The 27,760-nt window shown below is 41.9% G+C and overlaps 1 protein-coding gene across 4 annotated transcripts in view; it reads right to left on the reverse strand.

Moving 5' to 3' along the window:
- Positions 1 to 27,760, reverse strand: part of FNDC3B (fibronectin type III domain containing 3B) — a 371,941-nt gene that overhangs the window by 169,749 nt on the left and 174,432 nt on the right. For all 4 annotated transcript variants that reach the window (XM_039480204.2, XM_039480205.2, XM_074405435.1 and 1 more), the window contains exon 4: positions 7 to 83. In XM_039480204.2, coding sequence (XP_039336138.1) covers positions 7 to 83 — 77 coding nt within the window. The remainder of the gene's footprint in view (positions 1 to 6; positions 84 to 27,760) is intronic.

Below are 27,760 nucleotides of genomic sequence, written 5' to 3' on the forward strand. Positions count from 1 at the left end.
GATTACCTGTGAGATATAACCTGGAGGCACATGAATGGGAGGAATGGATCCATTGGGTGACATCATGGGAACTTCAGCAGGTCCTAAAAAGGATGAGTCAGATGTTAACAGCGGAAGAAACATTCGTTATTCAAAATAATCAATGTTTTCAATGTACTATCCAAACTGAAGATAGTTAATCACTTAATTTTTCTCTTCAAAAGTTGGTATATACTGCCTTAAAGAAAACCTGAAACCATGAATGAAAAGGAATTCTCCAGCTATACAACTCAAAGAAAACAAACAACCCAAAACTATAAGCATCTTTATAAATATTTAGTGATTCTCAAAGCCTCAAGTTCCACAAACCAAGATTGTTCAGTTAATAGTAGTGAAAAAGAGTAGGGCAAAAAGTTCCTTTCTTTTTATTTGGCCTTTAAAAGAATGTATAATTAATCAATGTTTCAACAAATCAATTATAAAATTATTTTCGATTCTGGTTTCAAAAGTTCCTATAGACATTGGGATTATAATTTTCAGTTAGATTATTATTTTCAATAAATAACTGTAACATGCCATAATTAGAAACAGAAGAAATCCTTAAATCACTCCAAACCAACTGAATTTAGTCTATCTCTTATAAAGGCAGAGGAAAAAATAGATCACATTTTAAAATAAGGAACCATTAAACATATGCACGCCAAATTTACTTGGATTATTTCAAAGTAAAGCATTAAAGTAACAAGAAATTTGTTTCAAAATAGAACATTCAGCACAAAATAGAAAATTCACCACAACCAAAATGCAGATTTTTGTGAAAGTCCTTACAGGAAAACCACCACTCTCAAGGTTGAATCCCTGGACACAACAGAAATCCGAAGGCAAAGATCCAGAATAAAGAAGGAATTTCTCCTGATCAGCAAAGACTGATCTTTGCTGGCAAGCAACTGAAAGACTGGCAGACTTTGTCTAACTACACATTCAAAAGGAGTCTACTCTTCGTCTTGTGTTGGGACTTCATAGAAGAAGTCAAACCACCTCCAAAAAGAATAAACACAATAGAAGATTAAGCAGGCTGTCCTGAGATCGATAAGGTAGATGACAACAGCAAAATGTGTGGCCATTAGCAGTGTCCTTCAGATGAATGTAGTGCTGGAGTTTTTATGGCAGCCACAAACATCTGACAGACATTATTGTGGCAAATGTTGTCTGACTCACTGCTTCAACAAAGCAGAAGACAAGGCTGGGCGTACTGGCTCACTTGAGCCCAAGAGTGAGATACTATCTCTACAAAAAAATTAAAAATTTGCTAGGCATGGTGGTGTGTGCCTGTGGTCGCAGCTACTCTGGCTCAGGTGGGAGGATGGCTTGAGCCCAGGAGATCAAGGGAGCAGTGAGCCATGATCAAGCCATCACACTCCAGCCTGGGCACAGAGCGAGACCCTGTCTTCCCAAGAAAGTTTTTAAAACCCGAAGACAAGTAATTGTGTATGAGTTAATAAAAGATGTGAACAACAAAAAAATTAAATCCAATGAATGTTAATTACATGTCTGAAGCAAACAAGGAATGGCAAGGTTAACAGTTACCTAAGACATAGTTTTGAGTTAATATTTAATTACAAAGAAACTGGCCGTTGTTACATCAAAATCAGCTTCAAACACCTTTCAAAGATCTAATGATTAAATAAATGGTTTCCCTAGAAGTGCAAGAACCTCACGGCCACTGGTTTTCTGTTTGGTGGCTGGCTCGCCCATTTAGCAACCCACCTCCCAAATGTCAACAGAAAACAGTATGTTTCTAGTCTGAGATGCGACTTCCTGGCTCCAAGTGCCTTGCATTGTTTATTTGCTTTATCCTAATGAAGTTGTGCTGCCAGAAATGAAAACCGCTCAGCTGGAACAACAGCAACAACAAAAAAAAAAAAAAAAAAAAAGAGAGAGAAATACAACACTTTATTTGGCAAAAGGCAGATCCTGCCATCCAGTGCCACATTTATATGTACATACAACGTACCTTCACCTCACAGTACAAACCAACGTTATGATTACTTCACAGGGGAGGCAAAGTAGGGGAAAGAGGGACAGGGACACTGGTGAGCATATAAACAGGTCTGTGAAATAGGGGGAAAAAAACATAGGACCACAGCAGAAAATATGGATAACATTCATCTAACGTTCCAAATGCCAAGAGTTCACTCCAAATTCATGGCTAACACACCAAATCACTAAACTATCTGATCATCTCTATCAAAAAACAAAAACACAGCAGTCTCTCTCATGCTAACACGCTTGCAATAATTTAAAGCAGAAGATGAGAATGGCATAAAAATGGATCGTTGCATGACCCAATTTAATTCTGAAGTATAATTTAAACAAATACACCCACCAATCGCTGAAGGCACTGGTTTCCAAATCCATTTTTCTCCTCAGCTTCAGCATTTTTGACATAGCCCTCAAGAGAGTTGGGAATTTACTAAGTATTTGTATTTGAATTGACTCACTTGAAATCAGAAACAATGATCTCTGCCTCATCCAGAGCACTCCCTGTGAAATTCAAGGGTTGATGGACATGGCTCGATGGAGCAGATGTTAAGAGTGTGGTCTGCCAGGTTTTATTGCCCAGCTCACTATTCACACTGATTGTGGCCTTGAACAACTCACTTAGCCTTTCTCAGCCTTACTTCTTAATAGCCATAAGTGAGAATAACAATTCTTACTTCATATGGTCAGGTTTAAAGATTAAATTCAACATGTGCTAGTTATCTTTTTTTTTTTTTTTTTGCTTGTTTGTTTGAGCCGGAGTCTCGTTCTGTCGCCCAGGCTGGAGTGCAGTGGTGCGATCTCAACTCACTGCAACCTCTGCCTCCCGGATTCAAGCAATTCTCCTGCCTCAGCCTACCAAGCAGCGAGGACTACAGGCCTGTGCCACCACGCCAGGCTAATTTCTTTGTTAGTAGAGATGGTGTTTCACCATGTTAGCCAGGATGGTCTTGATCTCCTGACCTTGTGATCCTCCCGCCTCAGCCTCCCAAAGTGCTGAGATTTCAAGTGTGAGCCACGATGCCAGGCCAGTTATCATTATTTTTTATAATGCATTTAATAATTTTACATTATTTTTATAATGCTTTTAATAATTTTATTGATAATTTTGGCTGCTTTTAAAAATTTTTTTGTTCCTATTACATTTTAAGTACTAAAGCTTTTTTTTTTTTTTTTTTTTTTTTTTTTAAAGAGATGGGGTTTCACCATACTGGCCAGGCTGGTCTCGAACTCCTGACCTCATGATCCACCCACCTCAGCCTCCCAAAGTGCAGGGATTGCAGGCGCGAGCCACCGCGCCCAGCCAGTACTAAAGCTTTTTAATAGTCCTGCCCATCCAACATAAAATCAACAAGTATATACTTCATACAACATTGACTTAGGGAACAATCCTTCCTCATTAAGTAAAAATAAAATGTTTCACAGTACAGACTGTGAACAGAGGTGCTACCACCTCAATAAAGTATCGCTTTGTAATCACCGAAATGTATACCATGCAAATAGTCTCTTAACTCCAGGCATGACCCCTAAAACTGTTAAAGTCATTTGTGTAAAATGCTTTAAAGAATGTAGGACAAGTATGTGATTTACAGCTCGAAAAGGTTTTCTTCACAGCCTTGATTTCAAGAGTAGCCAAATGACTTTAACACGCTTGTTCCCCTTCCTTTTGTCACTGTCATGAAAACCATTTCAAAGGACACTTAAAAATATGCAGTAATAGCTTCCAAAACTCCACCTTGCCTTAGAACGCCAAGTTCCGCTCCTTTCTGAAATAAACCATTGCACCTATAGGCATTTCAGAGCTTAAAAGCTAACAAAATAAAATCTCATTCACCATGGTGCGATGAAAAAAAGTTATTGTCTTCCTAACATTTATTTCCCAATCTGTGAGTTTACTACCTCTGCTCAACTGTGTTTGAGAATGTCCGATATGACTGTAATCTTTCCCTAATTAAAACACTAATTTATCTTCCTAAACCTCCTAAAAGTCTGTGAACATTTAAATTGATTTTTCATTTATTTATAGAAAACCTTGAACCAGAAAGTCAGTTGGAGAGCTGCTTTATTATTCCATCAACAGCAATTAATGCGGTGATTCTATGACAGTATTCACACATCAAAGAGACAAAAGGTAAGACCAGCAACACTGTCCTCTTAGGACCACACAAGCTCTTGGAGAGCTCCTGAGCCTCCACCACGGCTGTAAGATCATTCTGCCTCATCCTCTGTTTCTTCCCTGCTACCAGGGATCCTCAAGGGCAGGGGTGCCCCATCCCCAGGCCATGGACCACTGCCGGTTTGTGGCCCATTAGGAAACGGGCTGCATGGCAGGACGTGAGCTGTGGGCAAGTGAGGATTACTGCCTGAGCCCGCCTCCTGTCAGAGCAGAAGCCACATTCCATTCTCGCAAGGAAAGGAACCCCATCACAAAGATGGATCTGGGTTGTGTGCTCCTTATGAGAATCTAACTAATGCCTGATGATCTGAAGTAGAACAGTCCCATTCTAAAACAGTCCCCCTCATCCCCAACCCGTGGAAAAACTTGTCTTCCACGAAACCAGTCCCTGGTGCCAAAAAGGTTGGGAACCCCTGCCCTAGAGCTCACCCATCTCAGAAGCTAATCTTCATAGTATTCACCCATTCTGAAGGCACACAGAACTAGACTGATTAGGTGAATTACAAAAAAAAATTTAGAAATCTCAAAACGGTGGAAACTGGGAATCCAGAGTATAAATCATCATTTAAACAAGTCTTAGAAAAAGATCAGCTATAAATTATACTATACCTTTACGCACTTTTAAATGGCATTTTTATAATCTGAGTAGTCATGGAATACATGGTGCTGGTACTTTTATAACTAACCGGCTATGTTTCAACAATAGCCCTTAGCTGCAATTGATCACATTTTTTCCTCAATGATTTAAATATCACCTTGTTCAAAAATGATGTAAAAGAGTTGACATCACAACATAGCAAGATAAAACTAACAAGAAAATAAAGCAAAGATGAAATAATGATGTGATAAAATTCAGTATGTCCTATAAAAGTGACCCTTCGGTCTTTCTAAATAGCCGAGAAACAGAAATTCTTGGGGCAGAAGTAGCCATAAGGCCACAGCTAGTAGGTAAACAGGTAATAACGGCGAAAGCAATGATCAGAACAAACGGTCTAAATACAAGTACACTTAAGCTGTTTACAATGGGTCTAAGACTGCATACAAAATGTGAGGTCTTTTGATGAATCTCATAAATGTCTAATGATGAATCTCTCTCTCGCTTTTTTTTTTTTTTTTTTTTTTTTTTTGGAGACAGAGTCTCGCTCTGTCGCCCAGGCTGGAGTGCAGTGGCACGATCCCTGTTCACTGGGTTCAAGTGATTCTCCTGCCTCAGCCTCCCAAGTAGATGGGACTACAGGCTCCCACCACCATGCCTGGCTAATTTTTCTATTTTTTGTAGAGACAGGGTTTCACCATGTTGGCCAGGCTGGTCTTGAACTCCTGACCTCACATGATTCGCTTGCCTCAGCCTCCCAAACTTCTGGGTTTACAGGTATGAGCCACCGCACCCAGCCCTAATGATGAATCTTTCATCATTCATGGTGACTCAAGACTCTTACACAAGCTAAGAGATAATATAGGCACTTTGGTTAGCCCTGATATTCTTTTTTTTTTTTTTAATTATTCAACACTGATTAATCCCACAAGGGAACTAAAAGGAATACAAAGAAAATAAAGCACAGACACTAACTTCAAAGAAATTTGAACTCTACTCCAGTGATTCTTCAACCTCAACGTGCATCCACATCACCTAAGGCATTTCTTAAAATACAAATTGCTAGGCCCCACTTCACACAGTGTCAGGATCAGAAAGTTTAGAGGGATCTCCAAGAATGAATATTTCTAACAAGTTCCCAGGTGGTGTGGATGCTGCTGTCTAGGGACCATGCTTTGACAAGCTCTGACTTTGTGAGACAAGACTGTAAGAACCAGACTTTCCCCCTAACATCAGGAACTAGACATGGATGCTCACTTTGAGCACTGCTATTCGACATTGTGCTGGAAGTTCTAGCCAAAGCAATTAAGCAAGAAAAAGAAAAGCATCCAAATTGGAGGAAGTAAAACAATATCTCCTCACATATGACATAACCCAACATACAGAAAACCTCAAAGATCCCACATAAAAAATTAAAGCTAACACACTAATTCAGTAAAGCTGCAAGGTATAATATCTGCACACAAAGCCAAGTGTGTTTCTACACACCAGCAATGAACAATCAGAGAACAAAGAAAACCATTTCAATCATAACAGCATCAAAAAGAATAAAATATCTAGGAATAAATTCAGTCAATGATCTGTATACTAAAACTACAGAACACTGCTAAATAATGGAATGAAACAGATTTAGTTGTTTTCTGTTTTTCAGCAGAGTCAGAGTCTCACTATAGTGCCCAGGCTGATCTCAAACTCCCGGGGCTCAAGTGATATATCTCAGTCTCCAAAGTACTGGGATTATAGGCATAAGTCACCACACCCAGCCATGGAAGATTTATTATTAAGCTAGCAATAATACTCAAAGTGATCCAGAGTCAATGTAATCCTATCAAAATTCCAGGGACCCCAAATAGGCAAAAAGAATGAACCCGGACCCCTATCTCACATCATATACAAAAATCAACTCAAAACGGATCACAGATCTACTTATAGAAGCTTTAAAAAAAAAAAAAAAAAAAAAAAAAAAAAACTCTTAGAAGAAAACAGGACTAAATCTTCATGGCATTGCATTTGGCAACAGATCTGCAGATACCAAAAGTACAAGCAACAAAAGACAGATAAAATGAACTAAATCAAAATTAGAAACTTTTGTGCATCAAAAGACATTACTAAGAAAGTGAAAACACATCCTATAGAATGGGAAAAATACTTACGAATCATATCTGGGGCTTGTATCCAGAATATATTAAAAAAAAAACTCTCACAACTCAACAAAAAGACAAACAACCCTACTTAAAAATGGCTAAAGGAACTGAATAGACATTTCTCCAAAGATAACATGTAAATAGCCAATACACAGACACAGGCACACACGTAAGATGTTCATCATCACTAGTCATGAGGAAAATACAAATCAAATCACGATCAGATACCACTTCACACACACCAGGATGGCTATTCAAAGACACGCACACAGACAATAACAAGTGTTGGCAAGGTTGTAGAGAAATTGGAAACTTGTAAGCTGCTGGTAGGAAAGTAAAACAGAAACTGTGGAAAAGTTAGCACTTCCTCAAAAAGTTAAACGTAAAATCACCTTATGACCCACCAATTCCACTTGTAGTTGTGTTAGGTTGGTGCAAAAGTAATTGTGGTTTTTGCCATTAAAAGTAATACAGCCAAGAGATGTGAAAACACATACTCACACAGACACATCTACAGGCATGCTCACGGCAGCCTGTACATGTGTTCATGTTCACAATACTCAACAGACATCAACAGCTGGAACGTCCATCAGGAGATGGATGGATAAAATGTGGTATGTACCAACCGTAGAATACTACTCAACCATAAAAAGGAATGAAGTACCAATACACGCTACAATGCTGATGAAGCTTGAAAGCATTAGGATAAGACCCAAAAGATCACCCATATTGTGTGATTCCACTTCTGTGAAATATTCAGAATACATAAATCGACAGAAACAGAACTCAGATTGGGGGTTGCCAAAGGCTGAGACAGGAGGGTGGGTGGAAGGTTTGCAGGACTGAGGAGCAACCACTCAATGGATCCCGCTTTTGGGGGTGATAAAAAACGTTCTGGAAACAGAAGTAGTGGTCGCATAACACTGAATAGGTGTATTTGCTAAATGAGTTAATTTCATGTTTTACGCATTTCACCTTAACAAAAAAAGAATTTAAAAATTATGCAAATAACCAAAAGAAAGATAAGATAGTCAAACGGGGGTTGCTAACAAGCTACCAAAGAGCACCTGCGTCTAAATCTCTGAGAGCACATCTTCATTGCATATACATTCATATTTGGAAGGACACTATTTCTAAATGCGGTGCTATGCAAAACCCAAGAGTTGCATCGTCTATCCACAAGCACCTATGGGGAAACAGACATACAAACAAACGCACGCAAGGAGGCATTTCAGGCACTGTCTACATTTTACAAGACTTACAAAGATTATTATCCTGTGGAAACCTTAGTAATTGCAGAACCAAGGGGGTTAGAGGTCCTTAGGACATAGTAGAAATCTCACAGTTTATAAATAAACAAACTGAGGCCCAGAAGCAAGTTGACCAGCCCAGGAAAGAACAGGCAAGGGATGGAATGACAGCGTTGAGAACTCAGTTCTTGTTTTTCTAATTTCACTTTCCTTTGAAAGTAAGATCTCTTGTTCCTTAAAATGCTGCTGGCAAACTTGCTTTCTTTCAAGGTGTTATTTTCGCACAGAAGCTAGGTACTGATGGCACATTCCTCTGGCTCAGGTAAAATGGGGGAAGGCATACCGGTCTCTCTAACCTACAACTACTTCTTCCCAAAGGTACCCAGCCAGAGAGTTAACAAGCCAGGAAGGCCCTAGGGAGGCTTGGGCTTGCACCTGGACTCCATCACTTTCTATATGACCTTAGGGCAAATTTCTTAAAACTCTCTGATCAACACTTTACTGGCCTACCAAAAGGGAAGACCACTGCTAATTTCAAGGGTGGTTTTAAGGACTGGAAGATGTAACACATATAAAGTGCCTAGCACCCTGCCTTAACAAATAGTATCTTAATAACTTTAACACTGCCCCAGTAGAAGAGAAACACCATGTGAACAAAGAGGTTACCACAGCGGAATCATTCACCACAGAGGCCAAATGAGTTACACAGTTTCCTTAGGTGAGCAAGTGAGCTGTTTTGCTCTTCACTCTTTCTTCTAAAAGATGTTGCCATCTTGTAGCTTGGCAAGAACAGGCTCCTCCTGAAAATGTAGTATCTTCATGATAACCTAATTATGGTTATTAAAAAATAAGAAAAAAAGAACAAGGGAAGGGTGTTGCTTTGTCACAGCTATCTACTCCTCCTAACCCGAGTCCTCCGTGTGTCCCAAATGACCTGTTCTGTTTCCCCAATTTCTAGGAAACCCTGGAAAGTTGGGTGTGCTAACTTTCAGAATGTCCTCAGATAGCTCTAAATCAAAGGACCAGCACCACCCCCCCCGCCCCGCCCCTTTTTCTTTTCCTGAAAGTCGATCTTCTCCATTTTCGCTGGCATTGGCTTTCTTTCAAGAATTTCTAGTCTGGTCCAGTAACTGTCTTTAAAAAAAAGCAAGTGAGAAAAACAACAAATTGCTCAATGACTAAATCTTCCTGCTGAAATCTTAACATCTATCACTATCAAGAACCAAAACGGAGGTGCCGATAGAATTCGTAAGTAAGGGCAGCCACCTCTTCTCACTTAGCCATTTCGAATCACAAGGCCTGCATTAGTTAACAGTTCTGTCTTGCCAATTTGAAATTCAAGTCTTTTCTTTCAAACATTTCTCTTTGAACTTGTTTTGTTACTTAGGTGTTGTAAGGGTATCAGGAGTAGGAAGACCAGGGTTTAATTCTCACATCATAAGACAAGCTTCTTAACTCCCAGTTTCCCTCAATGTCAATATTCGAGGTTATCTACCCAATTGGCTACTTTATCAAGTTGTTTTTAGGCTTAAATTTTTTTTTTTTTTTTTTTTTTTAAAGAAAAAAAAAATCTGTCGGGCGCGCTGGCTCATGCCTGTAATCCCAGCACTTTGGGAGGCTGAGGTGGGTAGGCGGGTGGATCACGAGGTCACAAGGTCAAGAGATCGAGACCATCCTGGTCAACATGGTGAAACGCCGTCTCTACTAAAAATACAAAAAATTAGCTGGGCATGGTGGTGTGTGCCTGTAATCCCAGCTACTCAGGAGGCTGAGGCAGGAGAATTGCCTGAACCCAGGAGGCGGAGGTTGCAGTGAGCCGAGATCGCGCCATTGCACTCCAGCCTGGGTAACAAGAGCCAAACTCCGTCTCAAAAAAAAAAAACAAAAAAACAAAAAAGAAAGAAAGAAAGAAAAGAAAGAAAGAAAGAAAGAAAGAAAGAAAGAAAGAAAGAAAGAAAGAAAGAAAGAAAGAAAGAAAGAAAAACCTATACAGTTTCTGTGTAAATATATAATGCTATACTTTTGTTAGCTTATGTTTTATTAAATTCAATCAACATTGATTGTGCAGGATGGTGTAAGGAATTAAAAGTCACACAGAAGATTTTATAACACACAACAAACTACTGCACAAAGCAGAAGCAATTGTTTGATTAGAGGCAAGAAACTCTGGAGCTGGACGATAACAAGTACCCTCCGAGTGGGTGGGGGAAGAATACTCAAAATTCAGCGACCAGCAATGAATGGTACAGAAAGTTGGTGAATCCATTCACCGCAGGCATGACGACCTAACATGGTTTCAAAAAGAACTTGATTTAAATTCCGGGTGACAGAAATGCAAGCTTTAAGACTGCCAAAGACATCAGGTACCAGGAGACAGGCTTGTAATATCACCTTCGACTCCAGTTTTTAGAACTCTTGTTGCTTTGTTCAGTTCCACGAACCTCTGTTGAACCCAATGGAACCGCCAGACCTTGTGCAGGACGCCAAGGTCACAATGACATCGAAGAGAACAAGCATTTCTGTTCTTAGTTATGGAGAGAATGGCATGCAGAATGAGTAAGGCACAGAACCACGTGGGGGAAGGCGAGACCCAGCTTTTGGCCTGAGGTTTCTGTGTAGCTCAGCATGGAGTCAGGCATGTAGCCCAAACACAAGCAGCATGAGCATTTCGTGAAAAGTCTGGTTCTAGCAGCAGAAATAATTGAAAAGTTAGGTAGAAGACCTACGCGACAGGGTCCAAGAAATCAGTATTTGCAAAAGCAACGAACAGCGGTTTCCATACATCCAGACTGGTGGTGAAGCTGACTCTCCCTGGGTCTCGGGACTCTGCTCTTCCAAGTTAAACTTTATCACCTTGCCCCAATTTGAAACATAAGTTACTTAGTCAACAAATAAACAACATTCAGGATCACCTTATCATTTAAACTTACTTGTTTACTGTCACCCAGGCTGGAGTGCAGTGGCATGATCACAGCTCAACGCAACCTCAACCTCCTGGGGTCAAGAGATCCTCCCGCCACAGCCTCCTGAGTAGCTGGGACCCCAGGCAAGCCACTACATGCACTAATTTTTGTATTTTTTGTAGAGATGTGGTCTCACCATGTTGCCCAGGCTGGCCTTGAACTCCTGGGCTCAAGCGATCCTCCCACCTCAGCCTCCCAAAAGGGCAGGGATTACAGGCAGGAGCCACTGTGCCCAGCCAGTTAAACTTATTTAAATGAATACTAACATCCCATCTTTCTTTGTTTTGATCTTTAATGTCAGGTTTGGATTGGCAGGTAATCCAAGGATATGCGCTTATTTATACTTAAGCCAGGACCTTGTAAACATTAAAGCCCTAAAGAATTAAACAAACACAACTCAATAATACGGAGAAAAGGCTTCTGATATTTAACAAGTAAAGTCTCTGCAACTATCAACAGCAAAAGTAAAACAAAGGCATCCGAAAGAGCGTCAAGTGCTTCATTTCAAAACCTTTAAAAGCAAACCATCGCGGCATTTTTTCTTCGGCCCACGAAGAGCATCAGAGAGGCCTCCAAACTTTCTCAGAGTAAAGCGGACCTATTCGCATTTCGGCTAATAACAAACTCAAGAGGAGGTCCCAGGAGACAGGACTAGATGAGCATCACTCCTAGTAGTATTCTCTAAACAAATTTGTTGAAGGTACAAAAATCCCCCCATAGTCCACTTAGTAGAACAATGAAAATTTAAATGCCCTGAGGTAAAATGCAGACCAAGATGTTAAAGAATAATATTAAAGTTTACTCATTTTGTAGAGAAAAGAATCAGAAAGAAAGACGGCTCATTAAAAGATGATTCAGGCAGAGTAACTGAGGGAGGTCTCAGCAGGAATGGGGCAGAACTTATTCACTGCACTGGCCCCGAGTCTTTTTTTTTTTTGAGACAGAGTCTTGCTCCGTCACGCAGGCTGGAGTACAATGGCACAATTTGGCTCACTGCAACCTCCGCCTCCCAGGTTCAAGCAATTGTCCTGCCTCAGCCTCCCGAGTAGCTGGGACTACAGGTGTCTGCCACCACGTCTGGCTAATTTTTGTATTTTAGTAGAGAAGAGGTTTCACCATGTTGGTCAGGCTGGTGTCAAACTCAGCCTCAGGTGATCCACCACCTTGGCTTCCCAAAGTGCTGGGATTACAGGTGTGAGCCACCGCACCCGGCCCTTGAGTCTTTGAACAGGATTGCCTGCCATTCTCTCACCAGTTTTCTCTGTGCTTCAGAAGAGTGATGGAAGGGAACAGAAATGAATAAAACCCTGCCTCCTCTTCCTCCACAGACCCCTACTTCCATCCCATTTGCCTGGTCACAAGGCCCTCTTCTCCCAGGGAAGCCAAGGAGTGAGCAAAAGACAGGACAGCCAACAAGGGTTTTTATAACAAGTCCATGAAGAACTCATGGGCCAATATGCATTTCCTATTTTGTATTCTGCTTTACAATTCCAAGGTCATGCTCTAGCAGGGCAATTTTGCAAACAGTGATGAAATTATTAACCAGACAACAAAATGTCACTGTATTCCTCACAAGTTCTGTTTTACATTATTCATCCGTTACAAATGAAAGAACATGAGAAACATCACCAACCTGAAAGCTGTATTACAAGTAATCATCACGTATTGCTTTACCAATGTATCATTACTCAATGTATTTCAGAGATTTCGATTATTTGTTGCTTTAGTGAGGCTTACAAAGCAAACCACAGAGGATCGCTTTTAACGGCTCTCAGGGTGGGTCCTTCCATTGCCCCTGCAAGAGTGCTTGCCATAAAGCAAAGTCTTCGACAACACTGTAAAGCATTTTATTGACATCCTAAAGTGATTTACTAGCTTAGTTCTTTTAAGTCGTGCACTTAAAGTCCAAAGGCAATAGAGCGAGGTGTTCAGGATGTATGGACTAGAACTACTAAGGAAAATCTAGAGTGATGGTGGAAATGAAAAAAAAAAAAAAAAAAAAAATGAACCAAACATTCCATAAAACACAGAGTCAGCCGGGTGCGGTGGGTCATGCCTGTAATCCCAGCACTTTGGGAGGACAAGGTGGGTGGATCATGAGGTCAAGAGATTGAGACCATCCTGGCCCACATGGTGAAACCCCATCTCTACTAAAAATACAAAAAAAATTAGCCAGGCATGGTGGCAATTGGTCCCAGCTACTCGGGAGGCTGAGGCGGAAGAATTGCTTGAACCCAGGAGGCGGAGGTTGCAGTTAGCCAAGATTGTGCCACTGCACTCCAGCCTGGTGACACAGCAAGACTCTCAAACAAACAAACAAAAAATAAAAACACAGAGTCCTGCTTTATCTACCTGATGCCACTTTCTCTCCAATCTAGAAGGCTGCTCGCTCACTCATCGTCACTCCAGTGTCACGCTGGAAAAGACCAGCAATCTCCAAAAATTAACTTAATTTTACAAAAGTGTCTTCATTGTTAATAAAAAGCCCTCTAAGCTCTCCAGCAGCTGGGACCTCATGAGTTCGACGTATGTAGTCCCAGTCTCTGCCTTACCTAAACCACACAGAAAGGGTCTGGAGAGTACAGGAGAGTTCCTACACACCGGCCTGCTGCTTTTACTCTTTTGTTTTTGGGTGAAAAACCAACGGTGGGCTGAGCACTGAGGGTAAACAGCCACTGCAAACAGGTCAGGCTCTCCCGTCCCTGAAGTGTTCGGAGTCTGATCAAGGGCAGTCAGTAAACGCCCCCAAGCAACTGTGGGAAAGTCAGGTCACCTAGACTGCTGTTTTCTCAGCCATAAAAATGAACTGACAAAGTTATTGTTTGAGAGGCACCAGACTGCTTTATGGCTGCACCAATAGATGCTTCTAGTTTTGGCATGTCGCCTCCGCAGAAACAAGCGATTTTACAAAACAAGCTACAATGTCACGTTCCCAAAAAATCAGCCCTTCATCTACAAAGGGGGCCTGAGACCAACTGAAATGGAGGGTCTACATGTGGGGTAACAGGTTACCAGAAAGTTCTCCTGGATGACTGACTGCTGTTTATCCTGAGCTGAAAAGGCAACAAGCTTTTCAACGGAACAGATACATGAAAGTTAGCTCCTCAAAACCACTGCTACGCCTTTGGTTTGCTCATCTGGAAAGGCAAAAACACTAGGCTGTCTTAGGTAAGAATGAGGAGAAGGCAAAATTGCCGAGTCATCACTAAAAGCAAGAGGCCATCAAAACCGGGAGTTATGCCTGTACAGCGAGTGCTCGACTTAGGACCACGATTGGTCCCGACAGACCGGTCGCAACACGATTTGGTGGTAAGTTGAGTCGGCTCTATGTACAGTTGAAACGGTGCACGTGGAGATGGCCGTGCTGCCGGAAGCTGGTCCGCACTGTCGTACGCCCAGCTGGGCAACGTTAGCGCTGCCAGACGCGGAGCAGTCGTGGCTAGCGATTGTGGTCGTCAAGTCGAATGGTCGTCAGTTGCACAGGTCGTAAGTCGATCAAGACCTGTAGCACCATCCACGGTTAAGCAAGAGTATGAGCACAAACAAAGGATATACATGACATACACGTAGGAGCAACTCACAAATCCCTTCAAGGCAAAACTTTAGGATTATACTCCTCCCTTTTCCAGACAAAACTGAATACTGAGAAAACAGGAGTTTCCTCATCACTTTATCTCTATCACTGCCTTTGCGAAACCACCGTGGTTTATGGCTTGCCTACCTAAGACTTTACCTGTAAAAGAATCCCCATGTTCCCATGTGTAAAGGCTCACATGTCCCGAGGTTCCGTGAGACGCACCTTCAGCCTCACGCTTGTCTAGGGATCGCATTCATTTCTAGATGGGTAAAACACTGTCAAAGTACCTGAGTAACAATTTCCTGGCCACAGATTTGAGCTCAGGTCTGTTAGGGTGTCTGCACGGGAATGTTACTAAAATAAAGTGGAGAACAGATAAGGAGAAAGAAGGATCTGGGGCAGAAAGCTGATCCTCTCTCTTTGAAAAAGAAGGGAGGAACCAGACAGATATCTAACATGGAAGAAAAATACAAAGGAAGGAAATAATTTGATGATTTGTGTGTAAACTACAAACAAGGCAGAAAAGCCACACCCAGAAAAATACACGGCCCCAATTAATCTGAATTGAATTGTTTTCCAACTGTCCTCGTGACACACTGTGACCATAGCATGTACATGATATTCAAAACGGTAAGTGATACAAGTCATCACAGGAATCCAGAGCTGGTCACTGGTTCATTTCAGCTTTCCAGTATTTTGTCAAGTTCTTCTCTTCAGTCCATCCCCATCAAAACCAAATGGCTCAGTGGAGATACAGGATTCACGCTGCATGGCCCTGCGCAAGTTACTTAATTGCCCATAATGCAAAGTAAAAGAGGAGAAACCTGATAGTTTTTGTACTTCCTTGTCGAGTAACACGCTGGGTGATACTGGTGTCAGGTAGGTCTATGCTTGCAGATTCTAGAAAACAGCTGTCAGTTGACAATTTCTAAATTCTTCCTGCTATCATCCTCAAATGTCTATTACATCAAAATTTCTAGGCCTTTTTGAAAATGTAGAATTCCAGGGCTCCAGTCTGCTTTTCACTGCAAGCAGCCCAACTTCCCCAGGCAACCCCGATCACTGGGTTTGATACAAATGTGCTATGAACCAGTTCAAAAGAATGACTTAGAACGCAGTAAAAACAAATAGAAGGTAGAAAAAAATAAGCTCATTCAAGATTCTTGAAGCACATCTCATTTGTAATTACCTTGAGCCCAATTAGCTAAGTTTTAATGTCATCACAATGTTTGAAAGTAAAGAGGGAAAAAGAGTCATTAGCAGAGTTCCATAAACTTTATCCTGTTAATGGGTATTTAATTGAATATACTTCAGCTGGCAAAGATGACTAAAAATAGTCTAAAATTGGCTAAAAATAGTCCCCCAGCTTCAATCATAATAAAGCAACAACTGCTGTACTTCCATGGCAACAACAAAATGATCACAGGGTTTTATATAATATAGAATAATAAGCACTCTATGAAGAAGCAGTCTATGAAATTACTGCTGTTTATTTATATGATTAATGGTCCTTGGTGATAGTTGAATATGAAATAGTATGCATCTAAGAATCAGGAAGTAGGTAGAATAGTTGATAAAATATTAATGAACATATTTAGTTGACAGCCAAGATAACAGAATTGGAATTCTCTTGGGGATCTTAACAGTCATCCAGACAAATTCCCCATTTAAGGCTTGAATGTTTGAACAAAATTTCTAGCGAGCAGCAGAATACTTCAATGTAGAGTTCATGATCTCAAAATGCAGCAAATTCCATTTTTTAAGCAATTCATTGGTAAAGGGTTTCCCTTTTTCATAGGCAGAAATCTGAACCTTGTTCCTAAGAGCCAAAACTAAATGTAACCCCAATTCTATAAAACAAGATTCAGATACAGACTTAGGCAGCTGAATCCCATCAGCCCTCCTCTTCCAGAGACAAAACTATCTGGGCTTTCTTTACCTTCTCCTTCTACGACATGACTTCCAACCATTCCCCTTGGGTCCTTCTAACAATCTACCTTATTTATGCCCCTTTGCAAAATTAGGTTCGAAAAGGTGTGGGAAATTACAGCTCCGGGCTACTCACAGTCAAATTCAGAAATAAGTCCAGCCAACTTCTTCTCTACACCAGGGTCAGTGGGCCAGGGAGGAACTCAACCCACTGCAGAGACAGGCAGAGTCTGCTAACACAGTCCTGCCAAGTTCAGACCTGAAGAAGGTCACGATTTCTGTTTCTTCATCCTGAATTATACTAGGTTACTGGGATCCTTACTATTCAATCAGCACTGGACTCATACTTAAAAACCTACGTTTTTACATTTATGTTACAAGTAATTTTTATACTATTTGTAATTTCATTATATTATAACAGTTATATGTTTTTCAGTGTGTATATTGCCGTATGAAATCATAAAGTTCTCTTCATATGAAATATTTTAATCTGTTACTTCAACTTAAAAGTTTCTAGAACAGCAGAGTAGTAAAGCACTTTTTCTATCCCAACTTTCGCAAATGTGTCAGCAGCAAAATCTCAACTCACTAAGAATGTGTATAAAAATAATGATTTAATGATTCTATCTAGGGGTGACACATCCGGGTAGCACATCCAAAAAGCAAGTCACTTCTAAGCTGAGCTATTTCTCTCACATGAGCCAGAAAAAAGAATGTTTTCTTCCTTAAAACCTTAGTTTATTCTTCTCAGGAGACATACCCGTTTGCATATTCGTGTGCAAATCTTTTCATTTTTTCTTTTTTTTGCACTTGTCTGAAAAGTTTAAAACAAAATACTACAAAGATGCAGACCTTCCCACACGTGGGGACTCACACCTCTCATCTCAGATACTCGGGAGGCCGAGGAAGGAGGATCACTTGATGCCAGGAGTCTTGACAACAGCCTGGGCAAAGAAAGTGAGATTCCCAGCTCTAAAAATGTTTTAAAAATAAAAAAATTAGCCAGACATGATGTCACACACTTATAGTCCCAGCACACCTGGGAGGCGGAGGCGGAAGAACTGCATGGGCCCAGGAGTTTGGGGCTGTAGTGAACCATGACTGTGCCACTGCACCCCAGGCTGGCTGACATAGACCTTGTTTCAAAAGAAAAAGGAAAACAGAAACAGGAAAAAAAATCTAGAAATCTTAAGAAAAATCTAATGATTTGTTTTATCAAAATGTATCATAATGATAGCAGTGGCCGCCCATGTGGAACCGCTGCTGCAAGGGGCCAGCTGCATGGGGGTCGGGGGGCCGCTTCGTGGAGCTGGCAGGGGCTGGGAACAGGTGATCCCAGTGGGAGCCGTGTGCCCTACCAAGTCGGCAGGGTGGGAGTCTGCACTCCCGGGTGCGGCTGCAGCTCCGGACACAGGCCTCCCAGCGCTCCTGCAGGCTCAGAAGTGCCTGCTCCCACTCCCTGGCCTCTCCCTGCCCCTGGCACCCGCTCCAGGGTAGAACAAAGTTGTGGCCGGGCCTGAGCATTGCCGCGACCCAGCCGGATGTGTGTGTGCTCCGCGCAGCGTTGACATGCCAGCCCCCTGCTGCCGCAGCTCCCTCCAGACGCTGGGAACCAGTGAGCATGGGAGCGAGGCCGAGGGGTGGGGGTGGGGTGGGGGGGCGGGTCGGCGAGGGCCTGCAGGCACCCCTCAGGGCAAACAGCCTGGGCATCACGGATGGCATGTTGATGGTGGGCGGGGGGGGGGGGGGGGGGCAGATAGGTTCCTAGACAGGAAGGGGCAGGTCCCTGGAGAAACCCCACCTTTAAGCCAGGGAGGGCCTGAAGCCTCGGTGTTGGGGAGTCCTGCTCAGGGCGGAGTCTGCTACTGGGAGAACCGCCTTGATACCTTGCAGCCAGTGGGATGGTGCTTTTTCCAGGCCCGCCCATGGCCACCCATGGACCAATCGGCACACATGTTCTCCCTCCTGCGCCTATAAAAACCCCAGACTCAGCCAGACTCAGAGACTCACCACCTGCCTGTGGACAGGAGCTAACTAACCACTTAGGGTCTCCTCTCCACTGAGCTGTTCTGTTGCTCCTTACAGCTCCTCTCTGCCTTGCTCACCCTCCACGTGCCCATGCAACTTCATTCCTCCTGGACATGGAAGAACTCCGGGCTTGCCAAGCGTGGGAAAGAAAAGAGCTGTAACACTTCACTGGCCAGCTTGCCACGCTGTGGGTGGGAGCTAAAGGTGCTGTAACACTATAGCTCTCCCACCCTCTGCCAGCACCAGGCGACCGCCTCATGCAACAGGAAGCAGTGGTGGAGCTGGGCCAGCCCAGGAGCCACAGGCCAGCGTGACTGCGAGCACTGTAACACAAACGGGCTGAAACACAACCCCCACCCACACCCCCGCACATCACACTTCAGGCAATAATAACAGGACAAGAGCTGTGGCCTTGCTGAGGGCCCAGACCTTGGGGATGTGACAGGCTGTAACACCCAGTTTGGGACTCTGTGGTTCCTGGCATCTCCGACCTTTCAGGCACCACTGTGTTCCCCTCATCCAGACACTGGTGCCCACAGCAGAAGCCGCTTGTGGTATGTCTGGTCCAGCTGCAGCCTTGCACAGAGGCCGGAGCAGCCCACCCGACCGCAACAGCCAGAATGCCTGGTTGTGCACAGTGCCCAGACCCCATGCTCACTCACTTACAAACCCCTCACTGCTCTGCGCCTGGCTCAATCAGGCAGGCGAGGATCTAGGCCGGTAATGCAAGCTGAGCACAGCCTGCCCCACAGAGTGGGCAGAAGAAGCCCAGCAGGCAGGAGCAAACTCAAGCAGAGGCGTCACCAATCACAGAGGTTTCTGGCTGGCAAAGCAACACCCAAAGGATCCTGTGATGCTAACTCAACAGTAACTTGATTTGATCACTACATATAGTATACCGGTATCAAAATATCACATATATTCCAACAATACATCCAACAATTACATACCAACTTTAAAAATAAAAAAATAAACAATATTGTCCACTAAAACTATACATTGTCTTCTCCATTTGTTATCTATCTACTCATGCCCCCTAACCTGCTCACCCTCTGGGATAAGACTATATGAGAAGGGCTTAAAATAAATATGTGTATTATTCTTCACGTTTTGAAAAATCCATTTCTGACAGTAGATAGCATGTCCACCTAAGCTATTAAATTGCTCTAACTGCATATTAAATTAAAGTTCAAACTACTATTGGTCCCCAGAAGTTGGGAGAAATGTCGGATTCCTTTAATTTGTGCTTTACCACACACTTTTGGTTTTTCTTTCCCAGGGTCTCATATCACAATATATTATATTCTTACTAATATCAGCCATAGCAAAGAGAAAAATGAAGGTTCAGATCTTAGTCGCTGAATGTGCTCTCCGGTGTGGGCTTTATAAAGTGAGATTTACAAGGAAATTAGAAGTCGATCTTCCCTCTAGAGACTGGGGAAAGCATTGTTAAGGCTAAGGTTTTATTAAGCTACATTTCAACCCTTTAAGTTTACTCAATTATCTATTGAATAAATTATTGTTTCATTTTTATGTATTTATTTTTACAGACGGAGTTTTGCTCTTGTTGCCCAGGCTGAAGGGCAATGGCGCAATCTTGGCTCTCTGCAACCTCCTTCTCCCAGATTCAAGTGATTCTCCTGCCTCAGCCTCCCAAGTGGCTGACATTACAGGTGTGTGCCACCATGCTCAGCTAATTTTGTATTTTTAGTGGAGATGGGGTTTCACCATGTTGGTCAGACTGGTCTCGAATTCCTCACTTCAAGAGATCCACCTATCTGGGCCTCCCAAAGTGCTGGGGTTACTGAGCTACTGCAAATGCGAGTGAGAACTTCCTTGATGCATTTGGCCAACCGGATGGTGCCTTTTCCAGCCCCGCCTATGGCCTCCCATGGACCAATCAGCATACACGTCCTCCCTCCTGAGCCCATAAAAACCTCAATAAAACCTTGGCCTATTTACTAAATTATTTATTAATGTTTCAGTATATCTGGAGAAGTCTAACCTATCAAAACTTCTCGAACAAAAACGCTGAGGCACAAGTTCACAAAAGCAGCCCGTAGTCAAATCTGATCCACGGGATGCTCTGGTCACTTTTTTCCCTTGTAAACTGTTATTCATTTGATATCCATTGTATTTTTACTCTTAATGATTGCAGAGAAAGTGCTAATAATATGATAAAGTATTTCTATTTCGATTTTTCAGTAGGTATCAGGTAAAAGTAATACCCAACAAACGTTTTCTAATTTCTCCAGGTTTTCATGCAAATTAATACCTGCTTGCCTTTTACAGACTAAACCTAAACCCAGCAGAAAAGACTGCTGAAAATTACTGACTAGCAGATTAAAAAATGAAGGTAGTCATCTTAGGTGCCATTCAGAAAGTTGGGACTAGGAATACTCCAGGTGTGAAGCTCCCTCGTCTATGATGAGCTCTTTGAAAGTTTTTGCAGTATGGGAGCCCCTCAAAAACAGGTTCAAAATAAGCAAAAAAATAAAATAAAATAAAATAAAACAGGTCCAAGACATACAAAATTAAGCAAAGCAAAGGCAAAAAAGGCCAAAACAAAGACTCTTGGAGCAAAAACCAAGCTATTCTTTGGTCATAACCTCTCTCTCAAAAGAAGACACTTGAATAAATTTTAGTTTTTGAGCAAACCCAATATACTAAACCATCTTAATAGGTTTCATGTGTTCAATAGCATGTGCAAACACTAAAAATTCAGCCACTGTTTATACAAACTACAAAAAACATCACTATCAAATGTAATCTATTTTTACTTTTTTTATAACTCACTTTCCAAAAGATAGTCTCCAGAGTATACTTTCTGTTTTCCCTTCCTTCCTCCCCCCTCCCCCACCCCACAGAAGGAGTTTCACTCTTGTTGCCCAGGCTGGAGTGAAAGGGTGCAATCTCAGCTCCTGGCAACCTCCATCTCCTGGATTCAAGTGATTCTCCTGCCTCAGCCTCCCGAGTAGCTGGGATTACAGGCACCTGCAACCATGCCCAGCTAACTTTTGTATTTTTAGTAGAGATAGGGTTTTGCCATGTTGGCCAAGCTGGTCTAAACTCCTGGGCTCAAGTGATCCACCCGCCTTGGCCTCCCAAAGTGCTGAGATTACAGGCATGAGCCACCGTGCCCTGCCTTTCAAGTGAACTTTTTTTTAAGATAGGCTCCCAATAAATAAGTTACAGATTTACATTATAAATGCAAAAAAATCGGTCCTAAAAAATTAGGACCTATTTTAGCTCCTAATTCTCTAGTAATGGAAACATATGACCCTCTTTCCATTCAAGGCAATATTTCAGATAACCAGTAACTTTTAAACATAGCATTAATGAGCTGCGATAAACTTAACTCCTATAAAAATCATCTTAAACTGGTCAATTTCACCCAGCCCTATAGCCCCACAGAAAAGCTACTTGCTCTAGGCAATAGTATTATTACCCTACAGTTGTAAAAATGTTGCTTCCAAGCTTTACATATGTGCATATCCCCTCTCATTCTATCATCGTAAAGAAATACATGATTGAATATTTTTATGTTAGCATTTAAGTACACATAAATATCCTGATTTTATACTAAGATACCTCATAATGGTTGACTTTAAGTTTAAAACCAAGCTCTCAATTACGTTCTGAACAAAATGTGTTACACAGCCCTATCTACTAGACCACAATGTAATTCAACCAATTTATTATAATAATAAGCAGGAATTGATTAAATGTGGAACTTCTTTCTGTAATAAATACAAAGAGGAGCAAATTCCTTTACCTATAGAAAGCATTATCTTTCTGATCTTAGTCTCCTAGTAGTTGGATTTTGATGGCCTTCAAACACTTTGCCAAAACCGTATGATAGGACACACATACTCCAAGATATAAAGGAAAGATAAATGGAAAAGTCTACAAGGAGAATGCAGGTTTCTTCCCCGGCCAGCCATAGTGCTGCAGTAGTTGTCGTAGATACCGGGACCATCCTCCTCCAAATTCAATTCCACACTCCACAAGTTACTAGTTGCAAAATCCTAGGCACGTTAATAAACCTTTCTCTGTGGCTTGGTTCCCTCATCTCTAAAATGATGAAAGCAGTAACAACAATTTCGCAGGACTGTCTGAGGAAGAAGCTGGCTGCCATACATAAAATCCTTAGGAGAGTACTTGGCACATGGTTAGGTTCCCAGCTGGGCTAGCTGAATTCATGACAATTACATCAATGGCAGCCATAGCTGCCATCCCATCTCCTATCGCAACTGTCCCTACTATTCCTGTTATATTTCAGTTTTAACCAGTAAGTTTAAAGAACTAGATTTTTCTATGAGTAGTTAGTCCTGGATAAGAAGTAATATCCAGACAACCAAATGGTAAATACTGTAGCCTGGTGGTGGGGAGGGTAATGCTGGTTTTAAGCTTTTATGGGTTATGCCAAAAAAAAAAAAAAAAGTCCTTTACTGCAAGTAAGCAAGTCAACATTGAATTCTCATTGACTAAGGCCAGGCAAGAGTTTACTGATGCATAGCAATCTACCTTTCCAGGCCGGGCGCGGTGGCTCACGCCTATGATCACAGCACTTTGGGAGGCCGAGGCAGGTGGATCACAAGGTCAAGAGATCGAGACCATCCTCGTTAACATGGTGAAACCCCGTCTCTACTAAAAATACAAAAATTAGCTGGGCATGGTAGCACACGCCTGTAGTCCCAGCTACTGGGGAAGCTGAGGCAGGAGAATTGCTTGAACCCAGGAGGTGGAGGTTGGGGTGAGCCGAGATCGCGTCATTGCACTCCGGCCCGGGTAACAAGAGCGAAACTCCATCTCAAAAAAAAAAAATAGAAAAAAAGAAAAGAAATCTACCTTTCCACTCATAAAAGCATTCTGTCCTTCCCTCTCTCTCCATTTTCTCCACAATACCAAGCGAAGCTTTTAAGTGTTCAACATGTACTCAATAAGCAACTCAGGCCGAAATAGTTAAGTGTCCTGTGCATGCCATGTGCTCACTGAGTTTCAATATTTCAATATCAGCAATGTTGTTTTTCCACCCCCTCAACCAAGGTTTCTGAAACTTAAGACACATAACAATGGGTAATTGCAAGGAATGCCAAATCTTTTCCAGGAGCTCCGTCCTCAATTCGCACAGCGAATACTAGACTTTGCCAGAAAGTACTATTATTGTCAACTTATACAAAGTAACTACAAAAAAATTCCACTTCATTTTCACCCTTTCATATATTGTAAGTTTGTAAGTCTAAAATTAAAAGACAGTTTATAAAGTAATCACAACTTCTTCTTAAGTATCAATTAGCCTTTTCTTAAGGGATCCAGGGGAAATCAAACTCCATCACCCACTCAGTAACACATTATGAATGTATCATATGCTTTTGCTTTTGTCTGTACACGTATATAAATGCACAGAAATGGACCGTGAATTGGAAACTCAAGAGTTTTATTTTGCTCAGGAGAAATCAAGAATATTCTCACAATTCTATTTGCCAAGACAGCCTGGTTTATTTATGAAAACTTGGCCACAAGTGGTCAGAATAAAGGCATTTCAATGGGGCTGTCTCTTACTTTATTCCTTTTTCTCTGCTCTTTTCTCACTCTCTTTAAGAAGCATCTCCGGTGCATGCTTGGTTTCTAAAGGTCTGATGAGACTATGGATACTACAGTGAATGCTGAAGTCTGAAAGAAATATTTCTCTCTCCCTCTCTTTGAGTCAGAAAATTCTGAACACAAGAGGATCCATTCAAGGCATGATAGAGTGCCTCACAGAGGCAGCAATATGTTCACAGTTGGCAAACACAGATCTGTTTGGACAGTGAGTACAGACATCCACTCAGCAAACATCAGCTTTCCTATTAGTTCACAGCAGAAAGAACGAGACGCTGGCGGCCCTTCTTTCTGACTCCAACATCACTTTGGGACAAGCCTTCTAAACAAAATGCCTTTGTCTGACAGTCACAATTCAGTGGATCCCAACGGCTTTCCTAGAAGCTATGTCTGTCTATTCACAATTGCATTTGAGCCCAAAAATCATTTGTAAAAGTTTAAGAGGGAAAAAGTGATGAGAAATACCCCAATTTCCACATATAAGAAAAGACCAGGAGTGCCTGAATGGCTTTACCCCCATCACTAAGAACAGCAGCTGGAAAGGTATGAAATGTACGATGGACTCTAGTGGGCCGTCTCTCTCCTTAGGTGCTTTTGGGGGTCTGCCTGTTGTTACCACTGCGATCTGGAGGAACACCAGGCATCATCTTTCAAAAAAAAATCCATGAAAAGATTAAGCAGAGCAACGGGCAAACTTCCTATTGAGTTACAATCCTATGTGAATGTAACATCCCTCCCCATAAGGTTTCAAAATAAAATGCTTATGCAGTTTAAGAATTGACGGTTCAGAAACATAGATAAACTGGCTAGGATGTTCTATGAAAATTTCACCAAATACTCTATGTCGTAATAAATAAATGCAAAGAGAAGACAAGCCGATGTCGTGTCATGCTTTCTCATGCCTTCGGGCATGAATTTGCTATACGACCACTTGCTCCTACATACCTGTCAAAAGAAATTCATCAGAATGACATTTTGTTTAGCAAACACAAAAACTCCAAAAATTTAACAAGAAATAGCAAGATTCTCCTTTTAAAAATATGAGTAACTGCCACAGGGGAAGTAGGGGCACGGGGAGAGACAGCGTCCTCCAGGATATTATAGTGCCCACAGCTTGTCACATATTTTTATTGCTAAGTGTTCGCTCCCACTTCTACATGTATCAAAAATAATGGGTAAATTGCAGAACCCACAAAACTCTCCATGGAATATATTTCTAAGGACAAACACTCAGGAAAACTACTGCCAGCCCACAGCTGACTTTGGTATACCTCACAAGCTAAAAATGGTTGCCACATTTTTAAAGGGTTGTAAAAGAGTATGCATCAGAGACTGTATGTCTGCAAAGCATGTTAGTTACCATGTTGCCCTTTACAGAAAAAGTTTCCCAAAGCCTGCAGCAAACTATTAAAAAGGCTCAAATAATAATTCCTAATTCTCTTCAAGCCAAATCATGAATGTGAAACAAAATTATGAGTGTGCTTTCAAGTAATCTCTTCCAGGGGTCATAGACCAGAGACACAGGGGAAGGTGGAATGGCATTCCTGAGAACAGAAGGGCCTACAAAGGAAGCCACTCATTCAATCACACAGTTAATGAGACCATTTTTAAGACTTTATAAGAAGACAAATCTTTTATCCTTTGGGAAAGTGACCAATAAACTGCTTAGTTTGGAAAAATTCTTTTCTTTTTTTTTTTTTTAAATGGAGTCTCCCTCTGTCTCCCAGGCTAGAGTGCAGTGGTACAATCTCAGCTCACTGTAACTTCTACCTCCAGGTTTCAAGTGATTCTTCTGCCTGAGCCTCCGGAGTAGCTGGGACTACAGGCACCCGCCACCACGCCCGGCAATTTTTTTTTTTTTATGTTTAGTAGAGATGGGGTTTCACCATGTTAGCCAGGCTGGCCTTGAACTCCTGACCTCAGACAATCCACCTGCCTCAGCCTCCCAAAGTGCTGGGATTACAGGCGTGAGCCACCACACCCAGCCCAGTTGGCAGAATTTCTAACTTACAAAATTAGGAATAACCACTTGTCCTTCCAGGAGGGTGTTAGTTGAATCAAATGTGTCAGAGGATAGGAAAGAGAGTATCTAACAGGGAGTGGGCGGGGGGAGATCTTGACTACTGTCGTTTGGTTCTCTGGTCTTCTTGCAGAATATACCAAAGGAAATACCGGCCAAACAAAAGACAAAGCAAGGCAGAAGGCTTTATAAAACTCTTCTGTTTTCTTTCTATATGCACAAATACAACCTCATATACACCAGTCTATATTGTTTAAGACTACAGATTTCCATCTTTTTTTCAATGAATAAAGGAAAGATGCTTTGTTTTTTGAAGGGAATGCTTAGCCCAAATTTTTAACTTACAAACTAAAGATAACGGATGAAAAAAGAGTATCGGGAGATGCTAGATGATGTAACTTCAAGTTCTTGCCTACGATGGCCAACTTGGTCTGGAAATCTGGCCTATGTGATTTGCCAGCTCAACTGCAGTTGCCTTTTAAGGAGCTCAAAATTTCATGCACTCAAGGGTTTATTTCTGAAGCCAGTCGCTTTTTAGGAACGAATCATATATACATAATATTCTAAGTACAACATATATCCAAATTACTACATCGTGCAAAAATGCATGGAGTAGAGCTGCCAGATAAAGAGCCCACCCAGATAAAGTTGAATTTCCAAAACACAGCAAATAATTTTTCATAACAGCATATCCCAAGTACTGCACAGTACATATTTACACTAAAAAAAATTGCTGTAAATCTAAAATTCAACTTTAATTGGGCATTCCGTATACTTATTTCCTCAATCTGGCAACCCTACCATGAAAACATGAAGGCTGTTCTGATATCTATTAAACAGCTGCCATCCTGTAACATGCCACAGTCTGAAGTTTGAGAAATTGCTAAGGGTGACTTAAACTCTCATTAAGTCAGCATTTTGTGCAAAGAATGGTCTAGGAAAGATAGTTAATAATACCCAGTGGGAGATTCCCATTGTCTTGCTTAGACAACCACAGGGAAATAAAAAGGTCCCTGATAGGGAAATCCTCTAGAGATACAGACCTAACTTATAGTACTGCTACCACTTCTCATGAGGTCACACTGACCAAAAAAATCCCAGTGGCAGAAGAACACTGCTGGGGAGCTAACTGAACAGCCCACTCCGCTGCACACATGCACACACATCCCACGTCCCTGCTACGTCCACGTAATAGTGTTATTGTTTGTTTGTCTGTTGTTAAAGGAGAAGGAGCAAAAATCTCACAGACACTCTAGGGTCTGGAGAGCAGCCAGAAGCAGGGTGGAAAAACTCCACCCTGAGATGCCCCACTGGGGCTGCAGCTTTCTCGAGAGGGGCACCCCGCCAGCATGCAGCCATCCTGGTAGGTTTCCAATGGAAGCGCTAACAGAGCTTCACCGTAGGAGCCATTAGAGAGGCTGGCTGGAGCAGGGAGCTCTGAGAATATGGCTGGCC

Source organism: Saimiri boliviensis, chromosome 9 (genome assembly GCF_048565385.1).
Source record: "Saimiri boliviensis isolate mSaiBol1 chromosome 9, mSaiBol1.pri, whole genome shotgun sequence".
NCBI lineage: Eukaryota > Metazoa > Chordata > Mammalia > Primates > Cebidae > Saimiri > Saimiri boliviensis.